This window comes from Nilaparvata lugens, chromosome 12, assembly GCF_014356525.2.
Source record: "Nilaparvata lugens isolate BPH chromosome 12, ASM1435652v1, whole genome shotgun sequence".
Lineage (NCBI taxonomy): Eukaryota > Metazoa > Arthropoda > Insecta > Hemiptera > Delphacidae > Nilaparvata > Nilaparvata lugens.
In genome coordinates this window covers 5,990,838-6,010,956 of record NC_052515.1, presented here as the reverse complement: position 1 = coordinate 6,010,956, position 20,119 = coordinate 5,990,838, and the positions used below count along the sequence as shown (strand labels likewise).

General features: G+C 36.5%; 1 protein-coding gene across 3 annotated transcripts in view; it reads right to left on the bottom strand.

Annotated features, from left to right (window-relative positions):
* Positions 1–20,119, bottom strand: part of LOC111049518 (vacuolar protein sorting-associated protein 13D) — a 119,369-nt gene that overhangs the window by 47,305 nt on the left and 51,945 nt on the right. For all 3 annotated transcript variants that reach the window (XM_039438804.1, XM_039438806.1, XM_039438805.1), the window contains exons 24-31: positions 18,137–18,379; positions 13,351–16,634; positions 12,064–12,290; positions 10,162–10,358; positions 9,396–9,569; positions 7,261–7,505; positions 3,862–4,161; positions 2,192–2,409 (exon numbers count right to left, since the gene is read on the bottom strand). In XM_039438804.1, coding sequence (XP_039294738.1) covers positions 2,192–2,409; positions 3,862–4,161; positions 7,261–7,505; positions 9,396–9,569; positions 10,162–10,358; positions 12,064–12,290; positions 13,351–16,634; positions 18,137–18,379 — 4,888 coding nt within the window. The remainder of the gene's footprint in view (positions 1–2,191; positions 2,410–3,861; positions 4,162–7,260; positions 7,506–9,395; positions 9,570–10,161; positions 10,359–12,063; positions 12,291–13,350; positions 16,635–18,136; positions 18,380–20,119) is intronic.

The following is a 20,119-nucleotide window of genomic DNA, read 5'->3' as shown; positions in this document are numbered from 1 at the left end:
CGCACAGGAGTAGGTAGATGCAATTATTGGCGGTCAAAATGGGGCCTGACAGACGATCAGACATGTGATTGTGGAGCGGCAGTATAAACTATAAGGCATATTGCCGAAGAGTGCCCCTTGCGATTTCTCTCTGATGGGGTTGAAGGTGTACATGATGTCAGTGATGAGTCTGTGGAATGGCTCAAAGGGTTGGATCTAGCTCTGTAATAATTCAAAACATGATAGGCATTTTATTTCAATTCTTATTTATAAATTTGTTCTTATTTATATATTTATTGACGTGAGTAAATAATACTCTATATCTTTGTGTGTATGATTTGCTGACATAACCATACGATATATTATATATATATATATATATATATATATATATATATATATATATATATATATACACACAAGAAAGAAGAAGTTGACTTTCTACTGCTGTAGTTTACAAGCATAAGCTATTCAAACATATTTACATACAATAATACTAACACATAAAACAATTGAAAGAAATATAATCTCAGATTCTTAGCCAATAATAATAGAAATAGATTCAATAAACAAAAACTGATTGCTTCCTTTTTTGCCATAGTTCTGGAAACATTACTGATGTACTCAATGCACTCATTTACAAATTTGAATTATTCAACACTTTTAAAATGAGTAAACTGAACAGTACTTCTAAATTCAAAATTATTAATGCAATTATATAGCCTTTCCGTTCGTGGTGTTTATGCACCAACTGCTATGCATTATATACCTTCACTACTACACAAAAGATAATTACATTTGGTCCATTAATTTATTGGGAATAATTTAATTATTGCAGTGTATATTGTATAGTTTATTGATTTATGTTGGGTTGATTCGCCATCTAATTGTCTTTTCTCTTTAGGGCTACTTTTCAATATAAATGAAAAAATGAATCGGATCACCCTTTTTAAATTATTTCGTCACGACTTGTTTTGGATGCTAATGCCCTTTCAACAAAAATGCATTTCAATGCAAATGGCATTAGTAGCCGAAACATGTCTTGACTGAATGATTTAAAAGGTTACTAGGATTAATATTTTTATTCACTTTGTAATTTATGAGGAATTAATAAATAACATCATAGAGAAAATATAGCATAAGAAGATATCCATGGTATAGAGCGTTTATGTTCCAAATTTCCCTATTAAATCAAACCGATAGTCCTAGTAGTTGTTTGCTAAAGCTATGTGACGCTGGTAGTCTCTCATACAGTGCCGTTCTTACACTATCACTCCAACAAAGCAGTGATAATAGGTAGCAGTCGACAGTAATCGGCTTGAGTTAACATAAAATCAGTATGAAATTTAAAATATTAACGACCTATACCATGAGATATATTCTCATGCTATTTTTTCTCTATGTTAATGTTCAATCCTATTTTGATTGACTATTTCAATCGTTATTTTATTTGATACTTATATCACCTTATTTCAATCAAAAATCAGGTCTCAAAACCTTTAATTTGAAAAAACATGCTATTGAAGAATAAATTAGAGTAGTGAATCAAAAGGAGCCCAACAGCTTTTCCAAGTGTAAAAAAGGACCCTCCCTTATAATCCATCTACTATAAACTTACTTGGTGTTGAACGTTCTATGAACTCACGGAAAAGAAATGTAAGAATCTTTGTTACAAGAATCATTGTTACCTTGTCTTCCTGGCAAAGTTACAATTCTTACAAGATCTAACAATAATTGTGCACAGTCTATAATATAAATAGAAATACAAATCACGGTACCCTTTTTGAATTATGTTATCACAACATGTTTCGGACATTCATGCCATTTTCAAGAAGGGTAGTGAAATTTGTATTTCAAGTCTTTAAAATGGCATGAATGTCCGAAACATGTTGTGATAGCATAATTCAAAAAGGGTACTGAGATTTGTATTTCTATTTAAATTACAAGTAGCCCTAAACAGAAAAGAGACAATCTATATAAATTGTCTTTCATTTGCGAATATGTTTATTTTGATTACAAAATTTGAAACTAATTTGAAATTCTATTCCTATCATTAATAACAATAAAAATATAAAAGGATAACACAAATTAATAATCGATTCATTTACAGTTGAATGATAAAAGGATAACAAAATATAAAAGGAATATAAAAGGATAACAAAAATTAATAATCGATTCATTTACAGTTGAATGATGTAATTGCATGACTCACATTGAAACTGGGCCCACGATTGCTGTTGCAGTGATGCATTTTGTTGACGACTTCACCGGGCTGCGACACCGATTTCCAGGCAATGGGCTGATTGCTGAATGCGTAATACTGGTTGGGAGAGTTGGACTTCTCCAGAGGCCTCACGTACATTTGTGCTATAGCATAGGCTAGCGGCACAGACAATGTGTTTGTAGGCTCCACTACTAAATGCATACGACCTGGCATAAACATAAATGATGGTCAGTCATGAGAAAAGACAACATTATAAATCATCATTTTTTGCGGATCCAGTACCTCCACAACATGAATAGCCATGCAGTTTTGTGTGTGACAAAAATTTTTTATGACACTGCCTATCTGGAGACCCCAGTCCTTGGCAACGATTTCAAGTAGTCAAAGTAAGTAAATAAGACGTGTACTTGCACATACACGCATTCAATGCAAGATTATATAATATACTTGTATTTATTAGTGACTAGCAGGTAACCCGTGCTCCGCAAGGGTCCAATTGAAAACTTTATAAACTGCAAATTTCACCTAGGTAGCCTACTGAAATCTAGAAGAATTTAAAATAGGCCTACAACCATCCTCGGTAAATTGATAATCTATATGCAAAATTTACAGTTAAACAGTCCAGTAGCTCAGACATGATATTTCGTCATTCGTGAATTTCCTATCATCTACGTGTATTGGCTCAGACGTGATGATGCGTCATTCGTAAATTTCCTATCCCGTACGTGTATAAGCCAACTCTTTCCTTTATTATTAGTATTAGTATTATTATTTCGTCGTGTTGAACCGCATTTGATGAGCACAGGTCAAACGGTGTACAACAGGTCAAATATAATGGTTTCCCTCCATTCAGAGGAAAAAAGTTCTTCATTTCACAAAATCGTCTAAATTATATTAAAATTTCCAAGAATTATCTTCATGTTCAAGACAAAACAATTATAAATCATCGAAATCCATGAAAATTAAATCAACTATGTCAATAGTGCCTTCACCAAAACGACGGAATGATGTCAGAGAAATGTTGTTGACAACATTACTTTGTATTCATTCATTATGGGGAAATACACAACATCACTCACAATACAACCATAATGAAAAAAAGGTTTTAGTTGATAAGTCATTAGCTAAAAAGTACTTGAGGTTGATTCACATATCTACTTTTACCTAGATAATCTTAACTATTTTTGGAGTGAGAAGTTTCTCACTGTAAAATATTAATTAGGAGGAATCTAATATCAAGTGGAGGATAAGAATGAAAAAGTAGAGGCCGGGAGACAGCTATCATACAGTGTTCCGATCCGACTCGGGTCATACAGGCGGACGACTGTATGACAGCGAAACAGATAACAGAATTGAATGCATCAAGCCTAACATGTCCATCATATCACCTGTCCTACCTCCACACCATAGGAAAGTCAGATCAGAACTCTGTATGACAGGTGTGTTTCAGCCTTGAAGAGTATAGACTATACCTTCAACTTTTTCCTAATTCTTACAGAGGCCCAATATTGACAAACTACTGTTCTAGCTTTAGGAAATACCATTTGCAAAGGATTCATGAAAACCTGCATATATTATAATGAAAATATCTATTTGAGTAATGAAGGAGTCTTTGATATTAATCAACAAAACTAGTGACATATTGTAAGAGTTCTCACCGCCAGTATGTAGATCAGCATTGTCCAGTTTGACTTCGATCCGACTAGTGAGCTGATTGGTGATCTGCAGAGCCGATCTGACAGTCACCAGTTTCCTTGCGGATCCTTCCAGTGTGACTTCGAGAACAACACGGGCTTGGGGCAGATCCACACCCTCCACTGCAAAGTCGGGTGACGCCTGTCTGAAGTAAACTCCGACTCTGTCCACTGATACTGCCGGACATATTGGCTTCCATCCGTCCACACATAGCCTCACTTTGTGCGATTTCAGTTTGTGTGTATTCCTGTGTCGTTGTTTGCCTGTCCAACATTGAAATTGAAATATATTTGCGAAAAAAAAATATTTACAAACACTCACTCTTATTTACAACAGTATAGATAAAAACCAAATATATTTGTAATTCTGTACCAGAAGCCAGTTCCAGTTCCAAGTTCCTTCGCCACAGTCGAAGCCTGGTAAATAATTGTTACAGCTCCAACTATCCGAGCTCTCAGCTCTCATTGGTCGATTGAATTGTAGTAGGCTTGCTTCTCTGCGCATGCGCTGATAGCTTGTTTGTTTACCATAGCATAGCCATAGAATACATAACCAACAAAATGATGTTTGATAACCATTTGGTTTAGCCATAGCCATAGAATATATAACCAACAAAATGATGTTTGATAACCATTCATTAAATGAATTTTTCTCTATAGAAAATTTAAGAGTAATGGAATGAAAGAAATGCACACTTTTCTAGACGGTAAGTATGTAAAACAGCCTTTCTTCATTCACAACTAGTAAACGACACATTTTGGTGTAAATCAACTTTATAAGTGCGCGCCAAAAGCTTGAACCAACGATTTTGAAATAGCGTTCCATGGGAGCATTTTGCACTAGTCACGTGATGGAACAATTTACGATTGGAACTGGAACAACTTACTGTACACAGAACGTACACATTGTCATCAACACTTTAATGCAAATTAAATCTCTGTCTGCAGTGCATTGATATTATAACTTATCAAATTGCAACGATCATCTCTCGCTAAAGATCACTGGAATGGGTTATATTTCAACTTCATTTTAAATACTGTAATTATAAGGAATGATTGAATTCTAATGCAAATATATTTTTGAAAACTAAAATTTCATTGAGCTAATTTAAAATTGAGTTTAAATAGGAATCCAAAAATTCTTTATTTCTGAATTCAAATTGAAAACTTTAATTATCTTTTAATGCTTTACAGAATACATCAATGCACAGTCTAGTACATTATATTTGTTGTAGCATGGGGTGTATTTGAATTTAGATTTTAATATTCAGTGATGAGACCTTTTTATTTAGCTTTTGAGTTGCACTGAAAGACTGACTGAATTGTGTAAGATGACTGAAATGATGTAAGCAACATCCACGTTTAAACGGAAGCGGACCAGCTGGTTGTTTAAGCTTACACATAATGATAAAGTTGACAATTAAGTTAATCAATTAATTTAATCTAAAGTTCTAGATTAAGTTGAACATGGGCTTGACTACTATTATAGCATACTTGAGTCAGTGTATTTACAAGATTCTCACCATTCTGGTAATTGTTTTGTGTTCTATGGTAATAGAAGTTACACTATGAAGTTACACATCACTTTATATAACAATAAATGAACAATATCACTAATATTACTACAACAATAATATACAATGAATGAATTAATTAATTAATTAATGAAAAAGTTGTTATTCTCAGTAAGCAACATGTTACAAACATTTGAAATGTTAACTTTACAATAATTTCAAAGAATTGTACTCTTCAACTAGAGCGAGTCTGTGTGTGAGTAAGGTCGTGTGCAATACAATATAAATCAATTTGCATAGCACTTAAAACTTGGGTAAAATTTCTGTATATAAAATGTCTGTAACTATAACTAGGTACTTGAAAGATATCAGCTATAATCACACTATAGAGTACAATACATCATGTCATATAACAATTTAGGTGTTAATGCCCCCTGTGGGTTGGGGGAGCTTTGAGTCGATCATCGTACTCAAGAATGTGTTGTAAACCAGAATTCACCCACAGTATCCATGCTTGTCGTAGGAGGCGACTAAAATGGACCTCAAGGCAACTCCAGAAGTTGCCTTGCATTCAAACCTACGGGATCTGCCCCAACAGGGCAGTTTCGGAGGGGCAAAAAAGAAACCCAAGAGACCAGAGATGGGCGAAACTGCAGGCACAAATGTGTGTCAAAAGGCTGAGTCGATGGTGGCCGGGCGCCCTAGAGGCAGTTTAGCGTCCCCTCTTTCAGCGGAAGGACCTACAAAAAGGCCAGGAGTGGAACTCACGTAGGTCACGAGTTGTGGGTGGAGAGACCAAACCTCACCACTGCTCAAAGAAGGGCGGTCATTTAGGCAAAACTTCTTAGGAGAGGTGAGGATTTTGACCCTGCGGAGTTTCAGAGGGGCAAAAAGAAAAAAACCAAGAGAACAGAGATGGGTGAAACGCTAGGGACAAATGTGGGTCAAGAGGCTGAGTCAAGGTTGGCCAGGCGCCCTAGAGGCAACTTGGCCGCCCCTTCCTCAGCGGAAGGACCTACAAAGAAGGCCAGGAGTGGAACTCACGTAGGTCACGAGGACTAATCAGTCTGAAGAGACTGCCAAACATATCACACTGGATTGCGACAAGGATTGCAGCCAAGTGATGAATGGAATGTTAGTATAGGAAAAAACTCCTAGTCCTTGTAAAGGACATGGGTATTGGTTTGCCTAACTAACATACTACTTGGGAACACAATAAGCTTCAGTTAACGTGTGGGGTTCTTTGAACCTTTGGATCCTTGAATCCGTCCCTTCAAAAACAATAAACATAAGGGTTAATGAATTATGTTGTTGTGTGCAGATAAAAATAATATTCTATTAGAATTAAAACAAAACAATCACTAAAATTCACTGACTCCATTATGCTGAACAACAGTCAAGCAAAAGTTTATCATGATCCAGGATCAAATGGTCACATTTATCAAACCACCAACTGGTCCTCTTTCGTTCAGATGTAGATGGAGCATACGGGCAATCTTAAATCTATATAAGATTACGCTGGCAATAACTAATAAATTATACTCTTTGTTTTAAAAAGTTTTAACTCATCTTCATTTAATATCTGTACAATTTCTATCTAAATTTGGGAATGGAACAGTTTTGGGCTTTAAGCCCGTTATTCCTTTCCCAATCATTCATAGTTGAGAATGATATAGTTTGTATCAATGTATAAATGAATAAATGAATACTGTACGGATTACGTTAAAATTTTCATATGTTTTTGAATGAATGTATAGCTTTAAATGAATGCATGTAGAATGGGTATTGCAAGAGCTGGCAATACATTGTTATTTTCTAATCGGATAATCAATCAATCAATATGAATCACCTCTCTCCTCGAAGGTGAATGGCACCGTATCACCGGGCTCGACAAGTGTCCAGGAGCTGTCTGGCTTGCTAGCGGCTTGCTCCCTCTCCTGGCCTACCTCGGAGGTGGGTGAGTGCGCAGTCAGCGTGCTGAACCAGAGCCGCGACCCGGTGTCATTCAATAGAGCGAACGGCACAAACGGACATCGACGTCTGTAGCCCGGGGGACTGCTGTTTGCCACCGATTTCGCACCGCCCACATCGTACCTGCTCAACAAGTCAATATTATACAAAAAAATGCAAGAGTTCAACTCAAAGCAAACAGAATTACACATACCTGATAAAAAAGTTAAAAGATTTTCAAGAGATCACAATCTCGTAGAAAGAGATGGATGAGTTCAACTCAAAATGATTAAGTTTATGAAATATTTATCAATGTATAAATAGGTAAATATAAAAAAAAGAAACAGAATTTCACATTCGTACCTGATCAATGTCTTACATAAAAGGCTGCAAGAGTTCAACTCGAAAAGACGATAATTTCGTAGTCGTACCTGATCTTAATTTTTATTGTCTACCTGACAATCTCATAGAAAGAGATGGAAGAGTTAAACTCAAAAGAAACAGAATTACAAGCAAATGTTAAATGAAGTTAGATTACATATATGTAAGTGATACTTACATATAAGTATCACTTCATGTTCGGTAAGTATCGTGTACAGTAAGGCCCGCCGCCAAGTAGACCCAGGCTAATCCACGAAAAGCAACCCACGCCGTGGGATGTTTTGTAAAACATTGCTCTCCAGACATCTGTTTAATGAAAATAATACATGAAATGAATAATCCACTTGTCAGCTGATTGATTATGAATAATTCTATAGCAATGGTTTACAAAACATCCCACGGCGTGGGTTGCTTTTCGTGGATTAGCGTAGGTCTACCTTACCGCGGGCCTGAGGCCCGGATTCTAGGACACTTATTAAATCTAATTGACCTTTAAAACTATATGAACTCTATAGATTTATTGGTCCATTAGATTTAATAAGTGTCCTGAAAACCAGTCCTGAAAATACTAGTAGTTCTGTGAACAGTAGATCTCGCGCATTTATAAACCACAGACTCTCCATACTTTCCATCAGAGTAGATTCTGTCCTGTCCTGTCGTGTTGGCGAGATATCGGTGTGAAAACGGCTAATGGATGTTTGGGTTGGTGTATCAACAACGCTAATCATCTGTTATAAACAACTACTATCATAAAAAGCTGACCAAGTTGAAAGCAGAGAAAGGTCAGGAGAAAATACTGTGCTACTTTGAGTAATCAATTGCATGCGTCATTGCATGCAATTAATAATCCACTCGAGTGCTCATGATGAGAGTTCATGATGAATAATATTCTATAGTCTTATTTTCACGGTAATATTGGCGTATGAAGGAGGCTCCTCTTCCTTTTATATCATCCTTAAAATGCAACATTTCAAAAAACCTTGTATATACGTCGACGCGCAATTCAAAAAGGAACATTCCTGGCAAATTTCATGAAAATCTGTTGCCGCGTTCCGACGTAAATGCGGAACATAAATGTAAACATAAATACATAAGAGAAATGCGAAACCGTAGACTTGAATCTTGGACCTCACTTCACTCGGTCAACCACTCCGCCCGGCCACGCGAGTGTGAATAGTCCCATTAGAACTCATTGAAATGTAACTATACAGGACATGTTCAATGATACTGATATGTGGGAATGCAGCTTGAAGGCCAACGCACACAACAGCAGACGGACCTAAGCAGACAGACAGAGGAAATCCCTCCCCAGTTTATCGAATATTGCAACGCACACAGACATCCGTCTGTCCGCGTGTATCTACAAGCAGACGTTTGATTTTTCCTCCTTCTGTCTTTTGCTTTGACCAGAAATTAAATATTCTGGTAGTTCATTATATCTCTTTATAACCTACAAACTTTCTTGACCGTTTGGCAACGGTCAGGAGTTGGGAAAGGATGGAGCTATCTGCTTTATGTAATGACAATGATAGCAAACTAAAGTTAAACAGGTGCTGACTTTGAAACGAATATCTCACTACAAGCAGAGATTTTTTGTATTGCTTATTATCATGTAATGTATTTTCGATGAATGAATAAATAAAGCAGCCTCACCTCTCTTTGGGATTATAGTAGTCATCAGTCCACTTGTCCTTGACCTGACTGTAGAGGTCGATCAGAGTTGAGGTTATGTTCAGGTTGAGGATGTCTGGCGAAGTGATGTGCAGTTGCATTAGGTGCTTATTGATTGCTGAGCAACTCCACGCTCTCTCCCACAAAACGTTGCTCCTAAAAATAAAAACGAAATTAGAAAAGAGAAAACAAGACAAAATTGGACAAAATGACCTCAAAAATAAATTATCTCAAATATTTATACCAATATATACTGAAACGTAATCAACCAAATCAAAGTTTATTGATTGAAACAAAATATTTCTCTACAGTATAACAATGAAATATGAATTGATAAAACCTATCTTTTCAAGTTTCGAATAAATGTAATAAGTTTCCAATTAATTACAGTTCAAATTATTATTTTCTGATTGAATGTAGTGATTCTTGTATTTTATTGTCGATACTATTTTGTTCTATATTGTATTAGATTAAATTTAGTAATTATTGTATTGTAAAGTGCTTGAAAGTTTCTTTTATATTGTAGTCAATCTTAAATACCCTCAATTATTACTGTTTTAGCCGGGTGAGAGTGTAAGAACCGTACAGTGTGAGAGACTACCAGCATCACATAGCTTCACGAAAAATAACTATCGGCCTTAGTTAACATTTGAATTTGGAACATAAATGGCCCTATACCACGGGTTTTCTTCTAATGCTATATTTTCTGTATGACATTACTCACTGTCTTGAAAGTACTATCACTAACCTCCAAGGTTCGAGGAAGGGCTCCCAGCCAGACAGCTTGCGGTTGTAGTAGTCCATGGCCAGTTGGCAGTTGGCGGATCCACTTCCGTTGAGGGTGTCATGTTTCAGCACCAGAGATGACAACACCATCTCCAGGAGGGGCACATCCGCGTCCATGCAGTCGTCGATCACACACACTGACAGGCAGTCGGTTTTCACCTGCAATAAGTTGAAATTCAGAATGAATCCTTATATCATACCATCTAGTGTAATAATATTTTCAACCTTTGGTATAAATCTGCAAAAGAGCTTCAGGTTATCTAGTCTCATGCCGCATCTGATTAACATTGATTTGCTTTTCTTGTCTGTCATTGGACAGAGCATATCCTTTTTCAACGTCGCGTCATTGTCAAAAATTTTGCCATCTACGCAGAAATATGAAGAGTTACGAAAATACTACTTCTCAATTGTTATTTATTTATTCACATACGAATACAATCCAGGTAAAAACTACAGGCATTCACCCAAAACTGCTTTAAACCTTAATTTGGAATACACAGTCTAAAGGATTTAATAAGAATCTTCCAGCAGTATTTAATTATTTACTTCATATCACTTGAAAATGGCATCAATGTTGGAACATGTTGTGATAAAATAATTCAAAAAGGGTATTGAGATTTTTATTTTTATATTTACAGTCTAAAGGTTACGTAACTTACGTAACATTCTAACGTAAATGATAACTTAATTCGCACACAATTTTGAGTCAAAATTATTCACAATTATAAAAATATGATAAATAATGAAAAAAAATTTTTTTTTTTTTGAAATGTTTGTAGAGAAGTGAAATTGGCAAAAGTGTTACCCAATCATTCCCACTGACTGTATAACGTGAATCTGATTATAGGTTGGTTTTGTGATTGGATTTTCTGAACAAAGAACTGCCATCACTATTACTGGTCTTTAAACGAAAGATTTGAACAGTTTAATGATGTTCCAATTAAATATTTACTGGATTGGAAGATTTTTAAAATAATTTACAATACCTTACAGTTGTGTTGTGTGTGATGTTGTGGTACTTTTCCATAATGGAAACACAAATTTAAATATTGTCAACCACTTCTATTATTATATAATAATATAATTTTATTATAGTATTATATAATAATAAAAGTGGTTGACGATTTTAATTTGTGTTTTCATAATTTACAGTAATAAAATTGTTGATAAGAGAACTTCTCTACCATTGCCCTTCTCTAAAATATGCCTCTCGTTAGCCGACAAAGTCTACGTGGTGGATGATCTGCCTTCTTAGTCAAAGATTTGAGGTTCTAATAAATCTCAATAGGGGAGAAATTATCATAAATGTTCACGCCCAGTTAGAAGTATAATTGACTGAAGTTCTGATTGACTATACTTGTTTTAAAAAATGCTAATAAACTGGACATATCAGAGTTTGAATGTCTTACAATATATTGAGAAATTCCAACTGCCTCTAAATGTCATGAATTTCAAATGAAACCATCAACCCGTCCTGATTGGTACAATACACAGGTATTTCAAACCCATGTGACACCAAATTCTTCCCTATAATACTTTTTAAGGCATGCCAATAGAAAAATACCTGTTTTAAATTTACTAAAGTGGCCCATAGACTAGCAATATCATTGTACAATATAGTAACTACTGATAACATCAGGCCACACAGCTGACGTGAACGTCATAGACGGCATAATGTTCAAGTGTACGTCACACGCGGCCTAATGTTTTACAAGCAAAATAATGGTACTATAGTACAACAATGGTACTAGGCCTACAAATAGTACACCAACAGCACTATATTGTACAATAATATTAAGCGTTTATTCAAGCCTTGAATAATTGTTTCAACTAATCGAAATCTCTAAAAAACACTAGATCTTACCTCGATTTGTGAGAAAGACATGGCGGCAGAAGCAGCTGTATTGTCGGCTGATCCACTGGTTCCCTCCAGATAGAAGTTGGGCCTAGTGGCTTGACTGTCACTCGCACTTGCACTGGCATGCTGCACAAGCCACAGGGCTGCGTCGTCAAGCTGTCCCTGACACTGCTCCAGTGCAGAGGCGCAGTCCTCCCTCGCAAAGCCTAGTGCTGCCAGCTTACTCACTTGTGCTGTAACAAGCAAATTCAGGTCAAAACTCAAATTATAAAACACCAAATGAACGTGGAGAATTCAGAGAATAGTAGGTAAATCAAACTATCAATAAATATTGACAAGAAACAAAGTGGATGTAATAATATTTTATAATGAGCTCTTATTTCAAAAGCAAACCAAAACACAACAAAAAATGGCTATCTCAATGTTACTACCAAGCAAAGATAATCCTGTCCGCGATTCATATTAGGATAACTAGCGAGTATTTCGATATTAGTAACTTTATAAATGCGAGTAATCAATGAAAATAAAGGGAAAACGCTGAACAAGGTAATTCAATTCAATTTTATTTTTAATGTTATGTATCGTATATAATACAATATTAACACAGGTCATAAACAATTCATCAAACAATACTCATCATAAATACAATAACATGATAATAAAATATATTTTTATGTTAAATAATATGATATAGCATAACATCATAAATACTACAGGAAAAAAATATTATAATATAAAATTAATATGACAGAAAAATGTTTCAACTATCCTATCACCAATATAAATTGATTATTTACAGTTGTTACAAAGTAACCAATCACTAGTATCTCGAATCTTCTTATTCAATATAGAAAATATTGAGTGAGCTGGCTGGCTTAGGTCTGTCATTAGATTTTACAGGTCGCACCTGATAAATTTTGGAGCCTCTGACTTGTGGTTAATGTTGCCGGGACCGCATTAACACCATTGATCGCATTTAAACTCTTAATGAGGAAGACTTTGTTAATATTTAGATAATTTATTGAACATTACTATCGACATCATTTATAAATACCAATTGGATAGAATGAGATTTTCATTTATATCATTCAAATTCGTAGTGGAGAAGATTTTTTCAATGCTGTGATAAGTTATTGAACATTTCAATTGACAATATTGTTGAATACCGAAATGAGACATGACATGTCTATTGCATAGCATTAAAATTCGTAGCGGAAAGATTTTGTTAAGGCTGTGATAAGTTTTGAGATGTTACTACTGACAAAATTATTGAATACCAATACATGAACTTACCGAGAAAGTTAGCAGGCTTCGCCGACAGCTTATTGACATTCTTCTTGGCCCAACTGGTCTGCTGGGGCAATGACTGCAGCATTTGCGAGAACATTCGCACATCATGATACGAAAGTCGCAAGCTCAGATGCATCATCTGCATCTTCAACACTTTGAAGTCACCGTCGGTCGGCGAGTTACGGTTTACTATCTCAATACTGACAGTCACAGGATCAATAATTGATAGCGCTGTCTCATCTTCCATGCCCAGTATGCAGGAGAACATCTCGCAATGGTTCAAACTACAGGAAACTGGTTTTTCGTTGTCTAGTGGTTTGTACGAGATGACCGTTGTACTTTTCAGTATAACAGCGTTGGTGTCCCACTGTGACGTATCTTCAACAATAACTATCTCCGAGTCTGTTATGTTCAGCTTCAATTCGAACATTAAACTATTGTTGGGTTGAGTTGTGGAGTGCGGAACTGTGCTAGGAATTGGAGGCATTTCAGGATTTTCCATGATAAAATCCCTCACAGATTCCCACCAATCAGCGATGGCCATTAGTCGCATATTGTTCAAAAGCACCGTAAATTTAGAAAAATCGGATCTTTTCCTGTGATGCACTTGTGCCTGTATGTACTCACTACAACTATCAGAAGGGTTGTACGGGGTTGTGCCTCCAGATCGCATCGGTTGTAGAATATTTGAAAACACATTTGATCGTCTGTTTACTGGTTCGTCTTGGTAACGAGTGTCAATGATTAAAATCTCGTGTGAAACTAGATCGATGTCTTGACTGTGATCAGAGTAGCTCTCCACATTCAGATAGGAACGGATAAAATTGACACAAGCTAGCGTAAAATCGGGGGTCGGTTGTAGACGTACACTCACGTCCAAAAGTTCCAAATGTATCGAAGTCCAAGGCCACACGTTTCCCTCTTCATCACCTTGTTGGTTGTAATGGATGTTCTGAGTACAATTATTCAAATCGAGGCCAGTTTGTTGATGTATGTCGTCCAAACACTCCCCAATGTTGAACGAAAGCACACCTTTCACAAGTTTGTACTGGTCCACAGAAAGTGTAGCTGCTAGTGTTGATAGTGTACCCTTAACACTCATATCTGGTACACAGTGTGTACGGTGAGACATCAAATTCCTCTCAACCTGAAGTTGTAACCCACACTTTTCACGGAGCATCGACCGGGAAGGATCACGTTGAACATAGTAACTCCCCAACGAAATCTGTCCGTTTTCCGAGCTCCATTCTCCAGTCAACAAATCCATATTTTCCAACTGGATTTGCAACACATCCAACACCACAATATCTTGTAAAGAGGGGTCTGTTGAGACACTAATCGTACCAGGCGACCCAGCTTTTAGAAACTGATTGCTAACTGTCAGTTTACCCAGATCTACAACAAGCAACTGGGTTGATCGTGAACTTTGTGGTAGGAAAATAACTGGGGAAGCCGCATGTAGGTTGAGTTTCAGCCTCATGGATGGTCCAGTTTCTTCAGGGATCGCCGTTGATGAACGAATACTCCCCAAAAGTTGTTGAAGATGGGAAAAGTGTCTAAAAAATGTCTGTAACTCCGCTATGAAACGTTGTGTATGCACGTAAAGCACAGAACACATCTCCAAATCTAGTTTGACATCGAATTCCCGGTTGTTCCTTGAAGCAGTATCCGATTGTTGGTACTTGACCATCTTCATTTTCAATCCGTCGGTCACAAATCTTTCCCGATACAACCGTCCATGCTCGGGAGTCAAATCCAACAAACTGAATGAGCCAACACTGGCGGTTGTATCTGTTATACCACTACCCGCTACCGCTGTTACAACTGCGCTGAGATGTGACATATTTGCACGAGCTACCTCATACTGTGCCTGGTTTAGTATCACTGTCAAAGATCGTACCCTTATATCAAACTCCGAATCCATACCGACATCAACATTATTTTTACTACACTGTTCATCCAACTCTTCCAAGTATATCTGTTCCAATGACGACGCTCCTTGTAGAATGTTGCTTTGAGACATATCTTTAGGGTTAGCTGGATCCGATGAGCTTATCCCGAAGAAATCCAACACAACCACCCAAGATTCCACATTCACTACAACATCTAAACTGTTAAAATCAATCACCACAGTTCTGGATGTGTTTTTGGATTGGTTCCTTGGGGTACGTAGCACAACATTCACATGAACCAAATTGTCCTCCCTGTACAGACGGGGGGAAGAGGTTAATCTAGGGGAGGGTGGAGGTGTGACAGGGTAATCGTTACTAGCTTCGTACACGGATTTCTTTCTACCACCGATCTGGTTTGGTTGACAAGTACTAGATGTTGTACTGGTATTGGAGATTCTACTATAGTAGTGATGTTTAGTTTTATTGGATGGCATAGCACCTAATACCGTCTCCGCCTCTAGGTGGTCTGGCAACGAATTTCTCATTTCATAACACTGGTTCCCATCGTTAATCAAAGTATTATTCAAATCGGGACAGGATTTTGACACAAAATTGTTGTAAATACTAGAGTTTCCCTGATTGGAGCATTGTGACGTCATTATGCACCGATGTTTGGAGTCCTTAGGTTTAGACAAATCTTCCAACAAAACAGATCTTAACGACATCTGTATGTTCCTCTCATAAGCCATCATTTGTTCATACTGGACAAACAGTTCCATAAAAGACAAATCCACCAGCCTTTGCTCACCACCTCCAAAATCAGCTATCAGCTCCAGAGTTAATAAGGGGAGTTGGAAGGATACCTTCAGCGCCAAACTAGATTCCTCGCCCAGGTGTTCCTGACTGTTGTTTGTGGAATGCAACAACATACGGGCTCGCAGAGTGGGGTCCAAACTGAGTGTCGAAACCCCCGTATGCAACTCGGCATCCTCTTCAATATCCACCAGTGTGCCACTCCGCTGGAAATCCAAAGTATGATCCAACTCCTGGTTCCTCCTACCACAACTGTCCGCATTCTTCGGCACCTGGTTGATGGCCATCACAGTTTCGAGTAATTGTTCGTATTGTTCCCGTGACAATGACACTTTCAGCGACGAAACAATACTTCCAGTCACCGATACTATTTGCTTTTGATCGGTTTCGGTCGGGGTGATTCCGCCCGATTCCAGCAGGATGTCTTCTTGTCTGCGAAACCGCATCTCCTGTGCAAAGGCCGATTCACGCTGTACTTTGAGCATGATGGTTGTGTTGTGTAAAACGGGCTTACCAGCTTCCATGCAGCTGTACAGCTTCTCCACTCTGATGAGTTGACTCGGGTTCGATGAGATTTTCAACCTGGAAAACAAAAATTGCTATCAAAATCCCAAATGTATACTATAATAGAAATAAATAGAAATAGAACTATCACAATCAAATACTGTACTTGGGAGAGGACAAATATTACAAATTAAATAAGATATTTTCTGCAAGAGAATTATATATCATTGGAAAATGAGAAATTATCTTTTTATAGAAGACTAGCTGGTAACCCGTGCTCCGCAAGGGTCCAATTGAGAACTTGGCAACTGCAAAAATTGATGTACTAAAATCTTGAAGAATTTAAAATAGGCCTATTACCATCCTCAGTAAATCAAGAATCTGTATGGAAAATTTCAAGTTAATCAGTTCAGTAGCTGAGACGTCATTCATGAATTTCCTATCCCATACGTGTGTAAGCCAGTTCTTTCCTTTATTATATTCTAGATAAATGTCGAAGATAATTCTCTATTCAAACATAACAGTCTAAACTACAACAAAGTGATCAATAATATGAAAAAATAAAACTGGAGTAAGAAATAATACCAAAATTATAGGCTATATTTATCTCAAATATAACTTGGAATCGCCAGTATAAGGATAAAACCTTGCCGCTGGTCCAATTGCAATCAGGAATTTTATTTGAAAATTAAACTTATCGAATTGATTGTTTCCTGGGTCAATTTTCAAGAGCATGAATATCTTCACTTAAAAATATGTTTGAAAAAAATAGATGTTGCTGTCAATCGAAGTGAAATATTTGTCTATTATACAATTATTCAATTCATTATAAGTAATTTCTGTATCCAAATTGAATCAGTATTAGTAACGTTTCCGGTAAAGTGAGAACATATTCCCATCGGAGACTATTTATACTCGCCGTGCTGAATGGTAATAGCGAAAACAATACTCATGTAAATGTATTCATGAATCCCTATCATGAATTCCCATTCATGAAAATTATATTTCCACTGACTGTGATACTGATACATGGGAATCGGCTATACTTGCCGATATTTAATCATCTATACTTGTCAATACTTCAATATCTTTCAAAATTGAATAAAAATAAGAATGGAATTATTCATCTACAGCATATTAGCATGGAAATATGAAGTAATAACAATAATATTATAATCTATACTATAATAAAGTAAAGAACTGGCTTATACACGTATAGGATAGGAAATTCACGAATGACAGATCATCACGTCTGAAGTACTGGACTGATTAACTTGGAATTTTGCATATAGATTCTTTATTTACTAGAGAATTATATTCTTTATTTAACTTAATTTAATTATTTTATTCAACTTGAAATTTTGCATATAGATTCTTTATTTACCAGAGATGGTTATAGACCTATTTTCAATTCTTCAAGATTTTAATACGTCAAGTTTTTAATTAAACTCTCGCGAAGCACGGGTTACCTGCTAGTACATAATACAATTATTATTATTTCTTTAAATAACATTGAATTGAACATAAACATTGATGTATCAGGCAATTATAGGATATCTCTTTCTTTTTTGAGTACTCACTCGCTTGCGCGTTGCTTGATGTTGAGCGTGTAGAGGTTCATGTCCCTGACTTCGATGCTATAGACCTCGGCCGGGTCCAGGTCAGCGGCATCCTCGCTATCCGCCCACCCGGGAGAGGCCGCCTGGGAGCTGGGTGCGAACGAGTTGTCCAGCGATATGTGGCCCAGGTGAGCCACCATCACCGCCGGACTGTTCGGCGCTCGCGGCATTATCACCACAGGTGTGTCCAGGTGCACTCTCCATCTGCAAACATTGCCAAGTTGAAATTGAAATTTATTCTTCCAAAAATACATTACATTACAATATATTACAACTAGCCGTCAGGCTCGCTTCGCTCGCCATATCCGTCTAGCCAGGGCGCTCCGCCCCTTGGACCCCCCGGCTGGATCGTCCAAAAATGAGATCAGCGGGCTCGCTTCGCTCGCCTGCATTTTTCATTTGAGCATGCTTCATTCCATCAGAAAGTCAAAATAATGAGAAAACGCAGAAAAGCTGAGAAAAACGTTGATTCTGGGCGTATCTTTGATGAAATATCAAAGTCACCTCATCACAAAATTTTTAGACCCTAGCTAAACCTCTGTACCAAATTTAAACATTTTCTGTCTATTACTTGATGAAAGAACTGAAAAAACGCAAAAAACCGCTAATTTTGGGCGTATCTTTGGCGTTATTTCAAATTCCTTCTAACACAACATTATTACACCCTAGCTTAGCTTCTGTACTAAATTTGAACAATTTCTGTTCATTTGTTCTCGATAAATTTGATAAGAAGCAAAAAACACTGGAAAAACGCTAATTTTGGGCGTATCTTTGGCGTTATTTCAAACTCCTTCTAACACAACATTATTACACCCTAGCTTAGCTTCTGTACTAAATTTGAACAATTTCTGTTCATTTGTTCTCGATAAATTTGATAAGAAGCAAAAAACGCTGAAAAAACGCTAATTTTGGATCTATCTTTGACGTTATTAATAATTATATAATAAATATTTATAATATCTTTGACGTTATTGCAAATTCCTTCTAACACAACATTATTACACTCTAGCTGTGCTTCTGTACTAAATTTGAACATTTTCTGTTCTTTTGTTCTCGATAAAACTGAGAAAACGCTGGAAAACGCAGATTTTGGGCGTATCTTTGGAAATTTCTCCAAATCCGTTCTTAGTGCGCCTCTAAAGGGCCAACTGAACTTACCTACCAAATTTGAACGTTTTTGGTCCGGTAGATTTTTAGTTCTGCGAGCGAGTGAGTGAGTCAGTCAGTGAGTGAGTGCCATTTCGCATATATAGATATACAGATTATTGTTATATTGACCTTATTATAGAGAACCTCAGTTTGGCATTAATTATCGATTTTCAGAGGAATCACATCGATTCATGATGACTCCTCATTCTGTAGATATAAATTATGACATCAGAATTCATCATTCTGTTGATTCTAATTATGATGTTAGAATTCATCAATTTTAACAAATTTTTAAAAATAATTTTATTTTTATAGATTTTTCAATGTGACAAGTCTGAAACAAAGACAAAGAGATTATATTTTAAACAAACCAACTTGTTCGAATTGATTATATTCGCATATTCTTGAAAATCGATTATAATAATAAGCCGTTTGTTGATATGTTTTGTTTGATATCACGAATATCAGGCAATAATCAATTATCATTAATTTAGCATGAAAATGCTAATTGGTTCCCGGTATTATTTGAGTATGAAAAACATAGAATGTGCACAGTATAGACACGGCCAACATTCAATTACATTTTCCTAATAAGAAACGCTGGAGCATATCTAAAGCAATTGGTTTTTCAGATTGATTTCTACAGTGATGCAGGTTTGATGCCTTGTGAGATCTGACTCCCAATGGCCACATATGAGGGTTTTTCTAATGAAGGACTGTTTGTTAATTTATTTTGAAGGCCATGTATAAGGTTTTTGCTGATGATGGATTGTATGTTAATTTATTTTGAAGGCC